The sequence below is a fragment of the Bombina bombina genome, chromosome 11, assembly GCF_027579735.1.
Source record: "Bombina bombina isolate aBomBom1 chromosome 11, aBomBom1.pri, whole genome shotgun sequence".
Taxonomy (NCBI): domain Eukaryota; kingdom Metazoa; phylum Chordata; class Amphibia; order Anura; family Bombinatoridae; genus Bombina; species Bombina bombina.
The window spans coordinates 173,084,198-173,102,092 of record NC_069509.1 but is presented as its reverse complement, the minus strand read 5'-3'; the positions used below and the strand labels follow the sequence as shown (position 1 = coordinate 173,102,092).

Here is a 17,895-nt window from a genome sequence, read left to right as displayed (position 1 = left end):
TATTCTTTTACACAAACGTCTAGCAGAAGTTCCAGACGTTCAGGCTTTTTGTCAGGCTTTAGCTAGGATTAAGCCTGTGTTTAAGACTGTTGCTCCGCCGTGGAGCTTAAACTTAGTTCTTAAAGTTCTTCAAGGTGTTCCGTTTGAACCCCTTCATTCCATTGATATTAAGCTGTTATCTTGGAAAGTTCTGTTTTTGATGGCTATTTCCTCGGCTCGAAGAGTCTCTGAGTTATCTGCCTTACATTGTGATTCTCCTTATCTGATTTTTCATTCAGACAAGGTAGTTCTGCGTACTAAACCTGGGTTTTTACCTAAGGTAGTTTCTAACAGGAATATCAATCAAGAGATTGTTGTTCCATCATTATGTCCTAATCCTTCTTCAAAGAAGGAACGTCTTTTGCATAATCTGGACGTAGTCCGTGCCCTGAAGTTCTACTTACAGGCAACTAAAGATTTTCGGCAAACTTCTTCTCTGTCGTTTATTCTGGTCAGAGGAGAGGTCAAAAGGCTTCGGCCACCTCTCTCTTTTTGGCTTCGTAGCATAATACGTTTAGCCTATGAGACTGCTGGACAGCAGCCCCCTGAAAGAATTACAGCTCATTCCACTAGAGCTGTGGCTTCCACCTGGGCCTTTAAGAATGAGGCCTCTGTTGAACAGATTTGCAAGGCTGCAACTTGGTCTTCACTTCATACCTTTTCAAAATTTTACAAATTTGACACTTTTGCTTCTTCAGAGGCTGTTTTTGGGAGACAGGTTCTACAGGCAGTGGTTCCTTCTGTTAAAATGTTCCTGCCTTGTCCCTCCCATCATCCGTGTACTTTAGCTTTGGTATTGGTATTCCATAAGTAATGGATGACCCGTGGATTGAACACACTTACAAGAGAAAACATAATTTATGCTTACCTGATAAATTTATTTCTCTTGTAGTGTGTTCAGTCCACGGCCCGCCCTGTCTTTGTTTTTGAGGCAGATCTAAATTTTAATTAAAACTCCAGTCACCACTGCACCCTATAGTTTCTCCTTTCTCGTCTTGTTTCGGTCGAATGACTGGATATGACATGTGAGGGGAGGAGCTATATAGCAGCTCTGCTTGGGTGATCCTCTTGCAACTTCCTGTTGGGAAGGAGAATATATCCCATAAGTAATGGATGACCCGTGGACTGAACACACTACAAGAGAAATAAATTTATCAGGTAAGCATAAATTATGTTTTTTCTCAGGGCTAGAGCTTCTGGCTTTTTAGCAATGAACAGGGGAGATCTTTATTCTACTAAAATGCTCCCGTATTGGTTGATGCCCTGCTGATGGTCTTAACCAGGGTCTTAGATAATATCTGCTGTTTCCCACTGATGTGCTGAAGGTGAGGAAAAGGAACATCTTCATTGTGTGGGACAGCTTCATACTGCGTTCAGCATTGAGCATTCAGCATTTATTTCTGGGGAGACTGAAGTATCTCAGAATAGACTGACACTCCCGGTACAGGGAAGGGGTAATCGTTTTTGCATAGGGTCGAGTTATGTGCATAAGTATTGCCTTTTTTATTTGGATGATCAGTGGCCTAATAAAGGGTTAACCGGTGGCTATTCTTTTATTATGGAGTGACGCTGGGGTTTGTGGCATGCGCGGCAAAAGTGTTCTATATTATGGCAAATATCAGAATATGTGTGTTTATTGTGAGGGGACACATTGGTGGTTAGCGGTACTTGTTTAAAATACACAGACATGTTCATTTCCCATGCGGTTCTTCTCTAGCCAGGGACTTTTGGTTGCGCCCACAATGGGCGGGGCTTAGAGATTTGCGTGCTCAGACGCGCATTTATTATTAGGAGCCTGTCTTGGAGCAGCATGTGTCTATGCTCCGGTGTGGCCTAAGTCGATTGGGTTCAGTCATCACAAGCAGTTTTAGGAGCACCGTTTCCACGTCTAGTCAGTGTTCGATTGGGGCAGGTAGGCACCACAGCAGAACTGTGGCAAGATGCAAAGGGTTAAAGGCCAAATTTTGTAATTATCGTTCATACACTTACAGTATAAACTTTTCAAAGTATTTGAGTGCTTCCAAATTACTGCAGTTTTATTGCGAAGCGGCAAACGCATATTTGATTTTACTTTTTAAAGAGACAGTACACCCGTTTTTCAGCAACTTCTCTAACAGTGTTTGCTTATTAAATTTAGTTGAATTTTTAGTATAAAACGAACAATATTGCTATTGCTAGTTTGTCATGGCTGAACTTCAGGAGAGTACATGCTCTGTGTCTAGATGCCAATGTGGAACCCCCTATTACCTTTTGTCCCTCATGTACTGAGAGGGCTTTACAAATGTAAAGAACAAATTTTCTTTAATGCAAGTATGTCTAAGGATGCTTCTCAGACTGATGAGAATCGGGTATGACGCAGCTTTCTCCCCAAGCGTCACAACCTTTAATGCCCACCCAAGCGACGCCGTGTTCCTCAACCGCGTCCACTTCATTCACTCTGCAGGATATGGATGCAGTTATATCATCCACTCTTACAGAAGGACAGCAGCCTCCTGAAAGAATTACGGCTCATTCTACTGTGGCTTCCTCATGGGCATTTAAAAATGATGCTTCTGTTGAACAGATTTGCAAGGCTGCAACTTGGCCGTCTCTTCACACTTTTTCCAAATTTTACAATTTGATACTTTTGCTTCTTCTGAGGCTGTTTTTGGGAGAAAGGTTCTTCAAGCAGTGGTGCCTTCCGTTTAGGTTCCTGTCTTGTCCCTCCCTTTCATCCGTGTACTATAGCTTTGTTATTGTATCCTATAAGTAAGGATGAAATCCGTGGACTCGTCATATCTTGTAAAAGAAAACGAAATTTATGCTTACCTGATAAATGTATTTCTTTTACGATATGACGAGTCCACGGCCCACCCTGTCATTTTATAAGACAGGTCTTTATTTCTTTTACAAGATATGACGAGTCCACGGATTTCATCCTTATGGGAATATCGCCTCCTGGTCAGCAGGAGGAGGCAAAGAGCTCCACAGCAGAGCTGCATAAATAGCTCCTCTCTCCCCTCCCAATCCAGTCATTCTCTTTGCCTGTGTTAGTGATAGGAAGAGGTAAAGTGAGGTGTTTAGATTCTTCAATCAAGAGTTTATTATTTTTTAAAATAGTGCCAAAGTGTGCTATTTTTACTATAGGCTGTAGCCTAGACCAGATCAATCTCTTCGGTACAAAAAAAGTGAAGCATTTAGTGGCTTTAAGGCAATGGGAACTTGTGGGACATAATTCTCACTGCGCCTCCCAGATACTGTTGCTGCCCTAACCTAGAAAAATCTGAGGGCTATTTCTCAGTGTTTTTTTCTTTTAATCCACAGGGCCATGTGAAGAAATGGGACTTCACACACCTGGGTGCTGCCTTTGCTGCAGTATGTGATTTAAGTGCTGATTTTTTTTTCTGGGGTTAAATGAAAGACTGAGAAGTATTTGGCCACTCACGCTGTGTATGGGAAATATAAGGAAGCCTTTAGGGTATGGGCACTTTATATTTTATGCTAGTATACTATCTCCTTTACATTTAAGAGTTTATAGTTGGCAGCTACAAGCACATTCACTTGTCACGCATCTCCCGGCGGTTGCATAGTCAGACATACTACCCAGGAGATGACTGTTATGACATTGCTCTCTGCGAGCGTTATTGAGCCTTACTAGCATGGTTTTTGCTGTTCTTCTTTTTCAATCAGGAGGGACATTGTAAAGAGTTGCAGTGTCGCATCTCCCGGCGGTTACATAAAAATCATACCGACCGGGAGATGACTGCCTTATTTATTTATGGGTTTTTTTTATCCGGAGGGGCAATTGATTTAATTTCTCATTGGAGCAACTTTACATTGGCATTTTTCTCCCGGCGGCCATAGTACATCATGCCGCCCGGGAGCTTCCATTTTTGTAAACGCCCATGACGGGCGGTCCTTGGGGAGGCAGCGTTCGCATTGTGCGCCTTTTTTTCCCCTTCTCTTCCGGAGTATTTCAACTGCGCAAGAGGAAGTGTGCAGTCACTGGTCCTATTACGCAGTGTCAATATATTATAGCGTAATTAGGACCGGAGTCTGTCTTCCTGTTTGCGGTGTAGTTCCGGATCACCATGTCCTACTCTGAGAGTTAGGTTTCGATCTCGGAAGGCACCTCGGCATCCTAATGCTGATTAACTATGTTATTGCTTTACACTGTTTGGTATTTACATACAATAAAGAGACAGTTACGTTAAGGAACAGAGGAAAGTTTCCTTTTTCACTATACATGTTTACATTTTTGATAAGTCAGTAAAATGTTTTACTGTGCAAATGTTTATCTGTTAAATTCATCCTTTAATGACGTAGGATGAAACAGCACGCAAAATATGGAGTTCCTTTTAAGATTTACAGGACCAGTAACGTTTATTCTGCGTACATTTTTTTTTTTTTTAAATGGTTTTCAGCTGTTCTTTGCTTATTCATCTTTTGTGATTATAGGATGAAACAAGAGCACTCAAGTATGGCGTTATTTTTTCACATTTAAAGGAACAGTACCGTTTTTTATGTGAAGAATGTATTAAGATGATCTTACTCCCTTAAGACAACAATTGCTGTTTGGGGGTTTGTTACCAATTGCCAGGTTATGCCACAAGGTTCTCCTATTGGTGTTCCTTGAAAATTTATGCTGCCCTAAACTTTATGGCCCACAGGCAGTGCTCTGTGGTTCCTAGCTAAAACATTGCTTTGGCCTTTCATAGCGATGTCTTTTTGCAGCAGTGTTTGTTGTTTTTGGCTGGCTTCTGCACAACAGAAATAATTCATTCTTTTAAAAATTAAAGAGACAGTAACATTTTTTTTCTGTATTAATTTTATTACAGGAATTGCGGCTGTGTTTGTTTGTTCATTCATCCTTTGTGACGTAGGATTGTACGAACTTTCACAAGCATGAGTTTCTTTAAGACTTTAAGAGACAGTTATGTCTTGTCATGTGGGCATTGTATTTAATGACTTTCAGCTGTCTTTCTTTGTTAGTTCATCTCTTAGGACTGAGGATGAGACAAACTTACTCATGCCTAGAGTCAAATTTCAGATTGAAAGAACAGTTATTCCCTTTTTGGCAATTGCTTTTTGGGAGTCTGTTAACTGGCCACTTATTTCCCCAGACCAAGAGGCCGGACAGATAGCTCAGCATAGTAATGCACTGTGGCTAAGCTCTGTAGCTACCCAAGGGTTGCAGGTTCGATCCCGGCGATGTCTACTCTACCTTTCATCCTTCCGGGGTCGATAAAATGAGCATCGCTTTGAGACCCTTATAGGTGATTAGAAGCACTTTAAAGGAGCTGATGTAGCCTAGTGGTTAACTTTGTGGCTTTGCAGCACAAAGGTTGTTGGTTCGTATCCAGGTGCTGGATGACCATTTTAGCAGTACCCTGCCTGTCATTTCACACTCCGCTCGGGGTTATGTGACATTCTATGTTTTACATAGGGTTTAGAATTATTATTCTGATGGTTTCTCCATGTTGCTGAGAATTTCTGTTTCAGATGGACTTGGTGCCTTGGGCGTTCTGCATTTACAGTTTCCCTTAGCCGTGTCAGCCACAAAGCTGGGCGACGTTCCTTGGGGGAGGAGTGGTTTTGAGAATCACTACGGGAATTTAGCTATCCCTAGAGGATGGTTCTAATGGGTTCCATTTAGTTATGGAACAGTCTCCAGGGTTTCCTATGGACGACCATCTGTGCCCTTTGCTGGTGTGGCGGCATATTGGTTAATTCATTTATTGCACTTCTCCCTTCCAGTTATCACGCTGGGAGTGTTTGATGGCCCTATTCCAGCTCTTGGTATATTTTGATAGAGCCTTAGTTATGACTGTGTTCTATGGTTAAGATCTTGGTAAACGCATAGCCTGCTGTTGCATCAGGAACACACTTCGGTCCGGAGGGCAGGCTTCCCGTTCTCACTCGAGTTTCAGGCTCAGATGTTTCCTCTGAGGCAGTTTCTGCTTTCTAGTTTGTCTTGAGAATCAGATAAGTAGAGTCGTCCTTGCGCTGCGTAGGCCACCTCTCGGACCTGAGAGTGATTGTTCCAGTTCTAATATTGGTAGATTTATAGACCACATATCTTCATGTTCTTTTTGGTCTGGCCACAGCACCCAGACTTTCACGATGGTTCTGTTTTTTTTTTTTTTTTCTGCTGGCGGTTTTAGGACCGCAGGACGTGACAGGGACTTTTTCTCTAGACGATATTCTGATCCAGGCGTCTTATCAACTGTCTCAGTCTTATACCGACATTGTCCTGTCCTTCCTGAGGACTCATGTGTGGAAGTTGAATCTGGAGTAGAGTTTGCTAGTTCCATAGACCAGGGTTCCCTTCATGGGAACTCCAATTGGTTATCTATCCATGAAACTCTTTTTGATGTAGATTAGAAGATTAAAGATTCTGTACTCATGCCGATCCCTTCAGTCCAATCCTCGGCCATCAGTGGCTCTCATTCGTCATATCTTGTAAAAGAAAAGGAAATTTATTATGCTTACCTGATAAATTTATTTCTTTTACGATATGACGAGTCCATGGCCCACCCTGTTATTTTATAAGACAGGTCTTTATTTCTTTTACAAGATATTACAAGTCCACGGATTTCATCCTTACTTATGGTCTTTATTTTTGTTTAACTTCAGTCACCTCTGCTTCTTGGCTTTTCCTTTCTCTTCCTAACTTCGGTTGAATGACTGGAGTGGGAGGGAAGGGAGGAGCTATATATACAGCTCTACAGTGGTGCTTTTTGCCGCCTCCTGCTGACCAGGAGGCGATATCCCATAAGTAAGGATGAAATCCGTGGACTCGTCATATCGTAAAAGAAATAAATTTATCAGGTAAGCATAAATTTCCTTATTTAAACTTTTGAAATTCTATTAAAAGTGGTACAGTGGTAATCTTTCTTTCACTGTAGGAGACTAAGTAGCCTTCCATTTTAGTTATGCTTTTCTTTACCGCTGCAAAAGGCTTATCTAATTAAATGTAGTTCATTTAAATCTAGATGAGTCACACTGATGGTTGCTTTAAGGCATTAAAGGGACATTAAACACTTTGAGATGGTAATATAAAATGATAAATTGTATATATAAAACAACTCTGCAATATACTTTCATTATTTATTTTGTCCTCTTTGCCTGTAATTCCATTCTGAAATTGTGAGCTTTTCAGTTCCTGTTAGAAATGGAAGTGCAGAACACTGTTAAATCCAGCACAACCATTGGCTGCACACTCTAATGACCTATGTAAAACTGTCCCTAATTGGCCACAGCAGAGAAGGTAACACAAGTTACAACATGGCAGCTCCCAGTGTTTTATAGACACTAAAACTTTACACTTATTTTGTCACTTTTTAAACAATTAATGAAACTTTAAAAAATACATCTACATGTTAGTCATGGACTAATCTTTTCTTTGAATGCATCATTCTATCTAGCATGTATTTAGTGTTTAATGTCCCTTTAATGAAAACTCAAATTCATACAAATAGAACATCTGTCTACTGAATAAAACATGCAATGTGTTTTTCTTTCATGTAATTAGCAAGAGTCCATGAGCTAGTGACGTATGGGATATACATTCCTACCAGGAGGGGCAAAGTTTCCCAAACCTCAAAATGCCTATAAATACACCCCTCACCACACCCACAATTCAATTAATATCTTTAAAACCGATTGTTCGACACTCTCTAATGTGGTGGACAGATCACCATCGTTTAATTCAGGGGGCTTCTTTTGTGCTTCCGACCTGGACTGTAATTTCAACAGATGCAAGTCTCACAGGTTGGGGAGCTGTGTGGGGATCTCTGACGGCACAAGGAGTTTGGGAATCTCAGGAGGTGAGATTACCGATCAATATTTTGGAACTCCGTGCAATTTTCAGAGCTCTTCAGTTTTGGCCTCTTCTGAAGAGAGAATCGTTCATTTGTTTTCAGACAGACAATGTCACAACTGTGGCATACATCAATCATCAAGGAGGGACTCGCAGTCCTCTGGCTATGAAAGAAGTATCTCTAATTTTGGTTTGGGCGGAATCCAGCTCCTGTCTAATCTCTGCGGTTCATATCCCAGGTATAGACAATTGGGAAGCGGATTATCTCAGTCGACAAACGTTGCATCCGGGCGAATGGTCTCTTCACCCAGAGGTATTTCTTCAGATTGTTCAAATGTGGGAACTTCCAGAAATAGATCTGATGGCGTCTCATCTAAACAAGAAACTTCCCAGGTATCTGTCCAGATCCCGGGATCCTCAGGCGGAGGCAGTGGATGCATTATCACTTCCTTGGAAGTATCATCCTGCTTATATCTTTCCGCCTCTAGTTCTTCTTCCAAGAGTAATCTCCAAGATTCTGAAGGAATGCTCGTTTGTTCTGCTGGTAGCTCCGGCATGGCCTCACAGGTGTTGGTATGCGGATCTTGTCCGGATGGCCTCTTGCCAACCGTGGACTCTTCCGTTAAGACCAGACCTTCTGTCACAAGGTCCTTTTTTCCATCAGGATCTGAAATCCTTAAATTTAAAGGTATGGAGATTGAACGCTTGATTCTTGGTCAAAGAGGTTTCTTTGACTCTGTGATTAATACTATGTTACAGGCTCGTAAATCTGTATCTATAGAGATATATTATAGAGTCTGGAAGACTTATATTTCTTGGTGTCTTATCATTTTTCTTGGCATTCTTTTAGAATACCGAGAATTTTACAGTTCCTTCAGGATGGTTTAGATAAGGGTTTGTCCGCAAGTTCCTTGAAAGGTCAAATCTCTGCTCTTTCTGTTCTTTTTCACAGAAAGATTGCTATTCTTCCTGATATTCATTGTTTTGTACAAGCTTTGGTTCGTATAAAACCTGTCATTAAGTCAATTTCTCCTCCTTGGAGTTTGAATTTGGTTCTGAGGGCTCTTCAAGCTCCTCCGTTTGAACCTATGCATTCATTGGACATTAAATTACTTTCTTGGAAAGTTTTGTTCCTTTTGGCCATCTCTTCTGCCAGAAGAGTTTCTGAATTATCTGCTCTTTCTTGTGAGTCTCCTTTTCTGATTTTTCATCAGGATAAGGCGGTGTTGCGAACTTCTTTTGAATTTTTACCTAAAGTTGTGAATTCCAACAACATTAGTAGAGAAATTGTGGTTCCTTCATTATGTCCTAATCCTAAGAATTCTAAGGAGAAATCGTTGCATTCTTTGGATGTTGTTAGAGCTTTGAAATATTATGTTGAAGCTACTAAGTCTTTCCGAAAGACTTCTAGTCTATTTGTTATTTTTTTCCGGTGCTAGAAAAGGCCAGAAAGCTTCTGCCATTTCTTTGGCATCTTGGTTGAAATCTTTAATTCATCTTGCCTATGTTGAGTCGGGTAAAACTCCGCCTCAGAGGATTACAGCTCATTCTACTAGGTCAGTTTCTACTTCCTGGGCGTTTAGGAACGAAGCTTCGGTTGATCAGATTTGCAAAGCAGCAACTTGGTCCTCTTTGCATACTTTTACTAAATTCTACCATTTTGATGTATTTTCTTCTTCTGAAGCAGTTTTTGGTAGAAAAGTACTTCAGGCAGCGGTTTCAGTTTGAATCTTCTGCTTATGTTTTTCATTAAACTTTATTTTGGGTGTGGATTATTTTCAGCAGGAATTGGCTGTCTTTATTTTATCCCTCCCTCTCTAGTGACTCTTGTGTGGAAAGATCCACATCTTGGGTAATCATTATCCCATACGTCACTAGCTCATGGACTCTTGCTAATTACATGAAAGAAAACATAATTTATGTAAGAACTTACCTGATAAATTCATTTCTTTCATATTAGCAAGAGTCCATGAGGCCCGGCCCTTTTTTTTGTGGTGGTTATGATTTTGTATAAAGCACAATTATTCCAATTCCTTATTTTATATGCTTTCGCACTTTATCACCCCACTTCTTGGCTATTCATTAAACTGAATTGTGGGTGTGGTGAGGGGTGTATTTATAGGCATTTTGAGGTTTGGGAAACTTTGCCCCTCCTGGTAGGAATGTATATCCCATACGTCACTAGCTCATGGACTCTTGCTAATATGAAAGAAATGAATTTATCAGGTAAGTTCTTACATAAATTATGTTTTTTTAATGCACAATCTTAATATGGTTACAATGCCATTTTTAGGTTTGAAGCCGTATTTAAAAAAAAAAACTTGCATTTCTCTATTCATCATACAATTTATTTTATCAATTGTATGTTTTTTAAATTGGATTCAGTTCAGTTTTCAGTCTTTTTATTTATTTATATATATATATGTATGTGTGTGTATGTGTGTGTGTATATGTATATGTGTGTGTATATATGTATATATGTATATATGTATATATGCATACATGCATACATACGTCATTTAGGTTTAATAATTGGCATGTTTTATAAGTTTGTTTTTATTTTATTTTTTGATAATTCTAGTACATGTAATTGTATTGCTCTAGTGACAACATGTAAAGTTAGCATTGACTCCTTGATAACTGGTTTAGCTAACACAAAGGGATTAAATGGACAGTGTACACCATTTTTCATAAAACCGCATGTAATAGACACTACTATAAAGGAGAATATGCACAGATACTGATATAAAGATCCAGTATAAAACCTTTTTAAAAACGTACTGGGAAGCTCCTAATATAGCATGAGGTTTGACTGTAAACGCGTATATACATCTGACACTTTGGGGCTTGGTTAGGAGTCTGAAAATCGGCACAATGTTCTTAAAACATTAGCAAAACTATACATTTTTATAAAAACACTGAAATGGGCTGTATAAATTGATCATTTACAAAACATTTATGTAAAGAAAAATCTAGTGTACAATGTAGTACTTTGGTAAGTCCTAGCCTTAAAGGGACACTGAACCCAATTTTTTTCTTTTGTGATTCAGATAGAGCAGCAATTTCAAGCAACTTTCTAATTTACTCCTATTCTCAAATTTTCTTTATTTGAAAAGCAAGAATGTAAGTTTAGGTGCTGGCCCATTTTTTGTGAACCTGGGTTGTTGCTGATTGGTGGATACATTCACCCATCAATAAACAAGTGCTGTCCAGGGTTCTGAACCAATCATTGGCTGGTTCCTTAGCTTAGATGCCTTTTTCAAATAAAGATAGCAAGGGAATGAATAAAATTTATAATAGGAGTTAATTATAAAGTTGCTTAATTGCATGCTCTATCTGTATTGCGAAAGAAAAAATTTGGGTTCAGTGTCCCTTTTTAAGCTCTAAAACTTGCAGCTCCCAATCAGAGCACTGTGATTTGTGGACCATGCAGGAACCATTCCTGATTCACTCACTGGTTGTGTATCAAGTTTTAAATATCATTAACAGTATTTACACACATTGTAAACAATATTAAGAAAACTACAGAATAATTAGAGCATGTTATGATAAAATGACCGACCCTAGCAGCGGTTAGCCACATAGGCAAAGCCCTGTTCAGGAGATGCAATTCCTACATTGATAAAGTGTGCAATAGAGAGGACAAGTTGGAGCCATGTAGTTGGGTGATGGCTAGTAGACATTATCTGTGTGGTGGAAACGTTGGTCATTGTAGAATTGTTTTCATTCCAATGGCATGGAGAGTCCACAAATCTATTCTAATTACCAGTGGGAATTCAACTCCTGGCCACCAGGAGGAGGCAAAGAATACCCCAGCAGAGCTGTGAAGTATCCCTCCCACTTCCGGTAATCCCCAGTCATTCTTGCCTTGTACATCAGGAGGATGTGAGAAGATGGTGTCCGAAGATATTTAATCATTTTCTAGGTATTTTCCCTGCAAGCAAGGATTGGGGCTATATAATATATATAATTTTCTTTAGTAAGAGTAATGGTCGCTTTTAGCAGTTGGAAGATGGCGAGGTAGTCCTTACTCCACTTCCAACATGAATGCTACCCCTATATAGAAAACCAGGATTGGTTACTCTGCTTTTCTTTTTCTACAAGTCCCTGTCAGTCTGTCATACCTGAGAGGCTGTACCTGCCCTGCAGCTCAACTCCAGAGGTAAGTGCTTTTCACTTCTAGGTGAGAAGGTCCAGCACTTTGGGTGTTAATTCCTCTATTTAAAGGGACAGTTTACACTCATTTTCATATAACTGCATGTAATAGACACTACTATAAAGAATGAGATTCACAGATACTGATATAAAAATCCAGTATAAAACTGTTTAAAAACTTACTTAGAAGCTGTCAGTTTGGCTCTGTTTAAAAAGTTGCTGGAAAGCCCACTGCAAGTGGCAAATAAGACACCCCCCCTCCCCCTTCTTTTGCATATGAAAAGACCCTTTACACAAACAGCAGCAAGCTGGAGAAGGTAGCTGACAGTATTCACATAAAACTTTGGGGCTTGGTTAGGAGTCTGAAAATCAGAGCAATGTCATTTAAAAATAAGCAAAACTATACATTTATTTTGAAAAAAACCTTTATGGGCTATATAAATCTACAAAACATTTATGCAAAGAAAAAATGAGTGTATAATGTCCCTTTAACTTAGTCTCTAGGGGCTATTATTGTAATAATCTCTTCAAAGTTGGGATTAAAGTTTGGCTAGTTTTATAGGGGAGTAGCTCATTTAGAGCTGTGATAACAATCTTTTTAAGGATTTGTTTTATATGGAACCTGTGGTTCAATCCCAGACAGACTACTTTTACACTGCGTGTGTTAGTTCCTAGATAATATCTCTGGATAATTGGGACAGTAGCTAAGCCTTTTCCCTTTATTGGCACCGGAGCTCCGGCCATGTGGGAACTTGGGAAGTAATTATGTAATGGTTTTTTTAGCACACCAAGACACTTCTTTCTAGGGGTGTCTGGGTTTGAAGGTTAATCTTTATTACCCTTTTTTTTTTCACTGGGGTAAATGATTTTCAGTTTCTTCCCTTCTAAAAATCGGTCCTAAAATGAGCGTTCATGCCAGAGGTTTCTAGCCTAGAAGAGATGGTGTAACGGATCCCATACATTGGCACACTAGGGGATGTGTAGGGAGTGCCATGTTAGCTAGCACCCAAGGGTTACTTTCCATTTGGCTAGTTAAACAGCCTTTAACAGAACGCTACAGTGCCGTACACAAGTAGGTCCTCCTGCGTAGTGGTCAGTTTTGTAAGACCTACAGATAGCCTGGTTGACTTGTATATATCTGATGTTACTGCTCGATTGTAGTGCAGTTTTTATTTAGAGCTGGAGACAGGCGGCGGAGGGGTTAATGCTTCCCACCACAGGTCTGTTTGGCGCAGACTCATCGGCACAATTGTGGGTCTTGGAGCGCGCTATTCCTATATGCTATATCACTTTTACAATGTGTTTTTTAGTGATTCAGATGTTTTTTTTTTTTTTTTGTTTTTTAATTTTGTTGAATATATTGATGGCTCTTAATGTGTGTTATTCACTTTTAATTGTGTAACGGCTCTGCCCTCTGCTCTATCTAGCAGGGATTCCCAATTATTTACCACCATCTGCTGAGGTTACTGGTTATTACATATGTCTGTTGTGCAGATTTAAATGTGTGTTTTTAGGGATCCTCATCATTTTCTAGTTGATCCCTATCTTTCTACAGTATAAGTATATACTGGGCAGTATAAGCATTATGTCTGCTTGTTTTTGTTTTTTGTATGATGTACATATTGCCTGTATGTTTTGAGATTACCCTTGTCATGGTTTATCCCTATCTTTCTACAGTAAGCGTATTTTATTATTGTTATACTTAGCTCTGCGGAATCTGTCTACAAATACCTGAAAGTATATACTGGATATTTTTATAAGCATCATATTTGCTTATCTTATCTTTTGTCTTCAATCTATTTTTGGGATTATTAACATTAACATGATTTATCCCTTTTTTTTCTACAGTAATATATACTGGTTATTGTTATAAGCATTATGTTGGCTTATCTTTTGTCTGCTGTGCGTATTCAATGTATGTTTTTGGGAATTATTAACTTACATGATTTATCCATATCTTTCTCCAGTAAAAATATATACTGGTTATTATATCTACTTTGCCTGATTATCTTATCTCTAGTCTGCTGTGCATATTATATGTCTGTTTTTAGGGATTAACTTTTTCATGCTTTATCCCTATCTTTCTACAGTAGAATTTCTGGATATCGTTATAGGCTTTTATGTTTGCTTATCGTATACTTTGACTGCTGTGCATATTATAGCTATGTTTTAAGGGATTATTAACATTTACTGTAGAAAAATAACTCATGAAAAAGTATATGCTAGATATTGTGAAGCATTGTGTATGCTTATCTTTTCTTTTGGCGTCTGTACATATTAAACATATGTTTTTAGGGGTTAGTATCATTGCCTTGATTTATCCCTCTTTCTACTATGGCTGTATATGCTTGACATTGTTATAAGCATCCTATCGGCTTATCCTATCCTTTGTCTGCTCTGCATATTAAATATATATCTTTAGGGATTATTAACATTGTAATGTTTTGTCCCTCTGAAATATATCTGGCTATTGTTATATGCAGTGTATCTGCTTATATTACCTTTCTACTTCTATATATTCTCCCTCTGTCTTCAGTAGAGGGAGATTCTTGATATAGTTATAAGCAATATTGCTGCTTATCTTTTTTCTTTTGTACATATTAATGTGTACCTTTTTAGGGATTGTTCACATTTGCATGTTTGTCACTATCTTTTTAACAGTAGAAGTATATCCTGGACATTATTATAAGCATTATGTAGACTTAGCCTTTGTTTCTACTATTCATTCTAAAGATGGTTTTTAGGGATTGAAGCATTTGTTTTATCCCTTTTCTACATATAATTTGTATAAATCAGATTCTTTTATTTCCCCTATTGGGGATCTGCTGATACAAGCTTGAGTTTTTATTTTCGACACTCCTCTTCTACACTTTTCTCTACAGGTCTACTTGTCTTAGGTAGCGGTTTCTCTCCCTGGAATGGGGACATCTGAGGATTGCCCTAAACAACCCGATGAGGGGAGCAGTTTGGGGTCTTTCCCAGAGCTCAGGGAATCTGGACTCAGTCTGCCCTTCCAATAAGTATTTTAGACTTGGGAGCAATGCTCAATTTCTGATAGCCTGGCCCCAACTGAGTTGGATCCAGTTAATCAAATTTCCATTGGACAAAAGATTATCTCTACCATCAGGGAGGAACGTGGAGTCCCTTGGCAATGAAGGAGGTGACTCTCATCCTTCGGTGGGCGGAGTCTCTCAACTGCCACTTCTCTGCCATTCTCGTCCCAGGTGTGGACAACTGGGAGGCAGATTTCCTGAGCGGGCAGACGTTTCTCCTTGGGGAGTGGGCTCTTTTGCCAGAAATATCTCAAGATTTGGATCCAGCTTAAGAGATCTGCAAGTAGCTCAATAAATGATGGATGCTTTTGGGGTTCCTTGTGATTCGATCCCTTTTTCCGTTTTGCTCAGTTTGCCCTCCTTCCTTGGGTGAGAAACCATAAACTTTGGTTTGCGGACCTGGTCATGATTTCTTCTCCCTTGTGGAATTTTCCGCTTAGGAAGGACCACCTTTTTCTGGGTCCTTTTCTACATTCAATTCTATCATTTCTGAATTTTGATTTCTTGGAGATTGAACGCCTAGTTTTTTGTTTAAACAAGGCTTTTCGGTCTCCTTGATCAAGGCTCATAAGCTGGTTTCTGGATTTTCTTGAAGGTTTGGCCCATATACATAGTATGGTTCGATTCTCGTGGTTTTCCTTGGCGTTAAGTGAGAGTACCCCGTATTTTGCCTCTCTCCAGGAGGGTCTGGAGAAGGATTTTGTCAGTCAGCTCTCTGAACGGTCTGATTTCTGCTCTTTCTATTTTAATTCTAAATCGTTTGAATGACTTTTCAACTGTCCAGTCCTTTGTTCAGGCCCTGCTCAGAATCAGGCCTGTGTTCAATCCTGTTGTTCCTTCTTGGAACTTTTAATCTTGTTGTTCGTATTTTGCAGTAGGCTCTGTTTGAGCCTGTGCATTCTGTTTTTACTAGCTATTTCTTCTGCTCGTAGAGTCTCAGAACTTTCGGCTCTACAGTATGATTAGCCAGCTGTAGTAACCTGATGGTTAGCTTCCTAGCAAGCAGAAGATTTGCAGTTTGAAACCAGCTGCAGCTACTTGCACCTTGAATGTGTGTTTGCAAGCAGGTTTCCCCTTTATTTTATTTTCCAGGTGGATAAAGCAGTCCTTTGTACCAAATTGGGATTTCTTCCTAAGGTGGTTTCAGACAACAATATCAATCAGGATATTATTGTCCCTTCCTTGTGTCTTAATCCTTCTTCCCAGAAAGAACAACTGTCACACAACCTGGATGTGGTTCATGCTTTCAAATTTTATCTCCAGGCTACTAGGAATTTCGTCTATTTTCTGCCCTTTATGTTGTATTCGCTGGCAGACGTAAGGGCCTGAATGCCACGTCAACTTTTCTTTCTTTTTGGTTGAGGAGTGTCATTCGGTTGGCTTATGAGACAGCAGGGCATCTACCTTCTGAGAGGATTATGGCTCATTTAACTAGGGCTGTTTCCTCTTTTTGGGCCTTTGAAATTTTGTTTTTGTGGAGCAAATTTGCAAGGCGGCCTCTTGGTTCTAGTTGCATACATTTTCTAAAAATGTTCAATGTTTTTGCCTCGGCTGAGGCTTCCTTGTGAGAGGTTGTTCCAGCGGTGGTGTCTTTAGTTTAGGTCTGCCTGTTTTGTTTCTCTCTCCCTTTCTATTCATTATCCTCTAGCTTGGGTATTGGTTCCCACTAGTAATTAGAATGGATTTGTGGACTCTCCATGCCATTAGAAAGAGAAAGCTAAATTCATGCTTGCCTGACATTCTTTTCTTTCCTGGCATGGAGAATCCACTACTCACCCTTGTCTAAATTCAATACGGCTTTTTCTCTTATGCTACTTTAGGCACCTCTATACACCCCGGGTGTTATACTTGGAGCTTTTCTGGGGTGTTCTTATCCTCCTCCTGGTGGCCAGGAGTTGAATTCCCACTAGTAATTATGCCAGGAAAGAAAATAATTTATTAGGTAAGAATACATTTTTGTTTTCTAAGTTTTTTTTTTTTTTTTCTCCCTCTTCATTACTATAGTAGAAAATGGTGAGACTGAGATGTCCCCCGAGGAGTCCTGGGATCACAAAGATGAGCCCAGTGAAACCGAACCTGGAGGCGGGCTCTGTGGTGATGGAGGGTCCACTGAAGAAAGTGCCCAGGAAATGATGGAGGAAGAGGAGGAAATCCCTATACCCAAAGCTATTGTGGCGCCACCAGATGCCCCTAAAAAAGAACACGTTAATGTAGTATTCATCGGTCATGTTGGTAAGTTCTCTAGGACAAACGCACTTATTTACCCAACTAAAACTCAACATAGAGCAATTAAAACATAATGTGTATCATCTTGTAATTGTGAATAGTGTTAATTTAAACTATTTTCTTAATATAGATAACCAAATTCTCTATTGCAGATGCTGGTAAATCCACCATTGGCGGACAAATTATGTAAGTAACAATTTGAAGACCTAATTTGTAATCTGCATGTGAGTAAAAGTATGTTAAATATGCACTAGTTACTAGTATTAGTGGGGCTTATGATATATGATGTATAAAACTAAAGAATATATTTGTATTAGTACAGTATGCAAGTAGGATGCCCACTGTATGCAAACTGCTTTATTTTCTGAGTAGCTGCTTCCTGTCCTCGGTGTATAGCAGATTGTTTATTTTCACTTTAATTTGCAACTATTCATTTTTATTTTTGTGTTTTTAGGTATTTAACTGGTATGGTTGACAAGAGAACACTTGAGAAATATGAGAGAGAGGCTAAAGAAAAAAACAGAGAAACATGGTATTTTTATTAATGTTTTATTGTAAATATATATGATTCCCCCCCTCTATGGATTTGCCAAATCAGCCAACACTATTGATGTTACCTTG

General features: G+C 39.3%; 1 protein-coding gene across 3 annotated transcripts in view; it reads left to right on the top strand.

Annotated features, from left to right (window-relative positions):
• GSPT1 (G1 to S phase transition 1) overlaps positions 1-17,895 on the top strand; it is a 93,158-nt gene that overhangs the window by 28,597 nt on the left and 46,666 nt on the right. For all 3 annotated transcript variants that reach the window (XM_053694569.1, XM_053694570.1, XM_053694571.1), the window contains 3 exons: positions 17,053-17,280; positions 17,427-17,460; positions 17,729-17,806. In XM_053694569.1, coding sequence (XP_053550544.1) covers positions 17,053-17,280; positions 17,427-17,460; positions 17,729-17,806 — 340 coding nt within the window. The remainder of the gene's footprint in view (positions 1-17,052; positions 17,281-17,426; positions 17,461-17,728; positions 17,807-17,895) is intronic.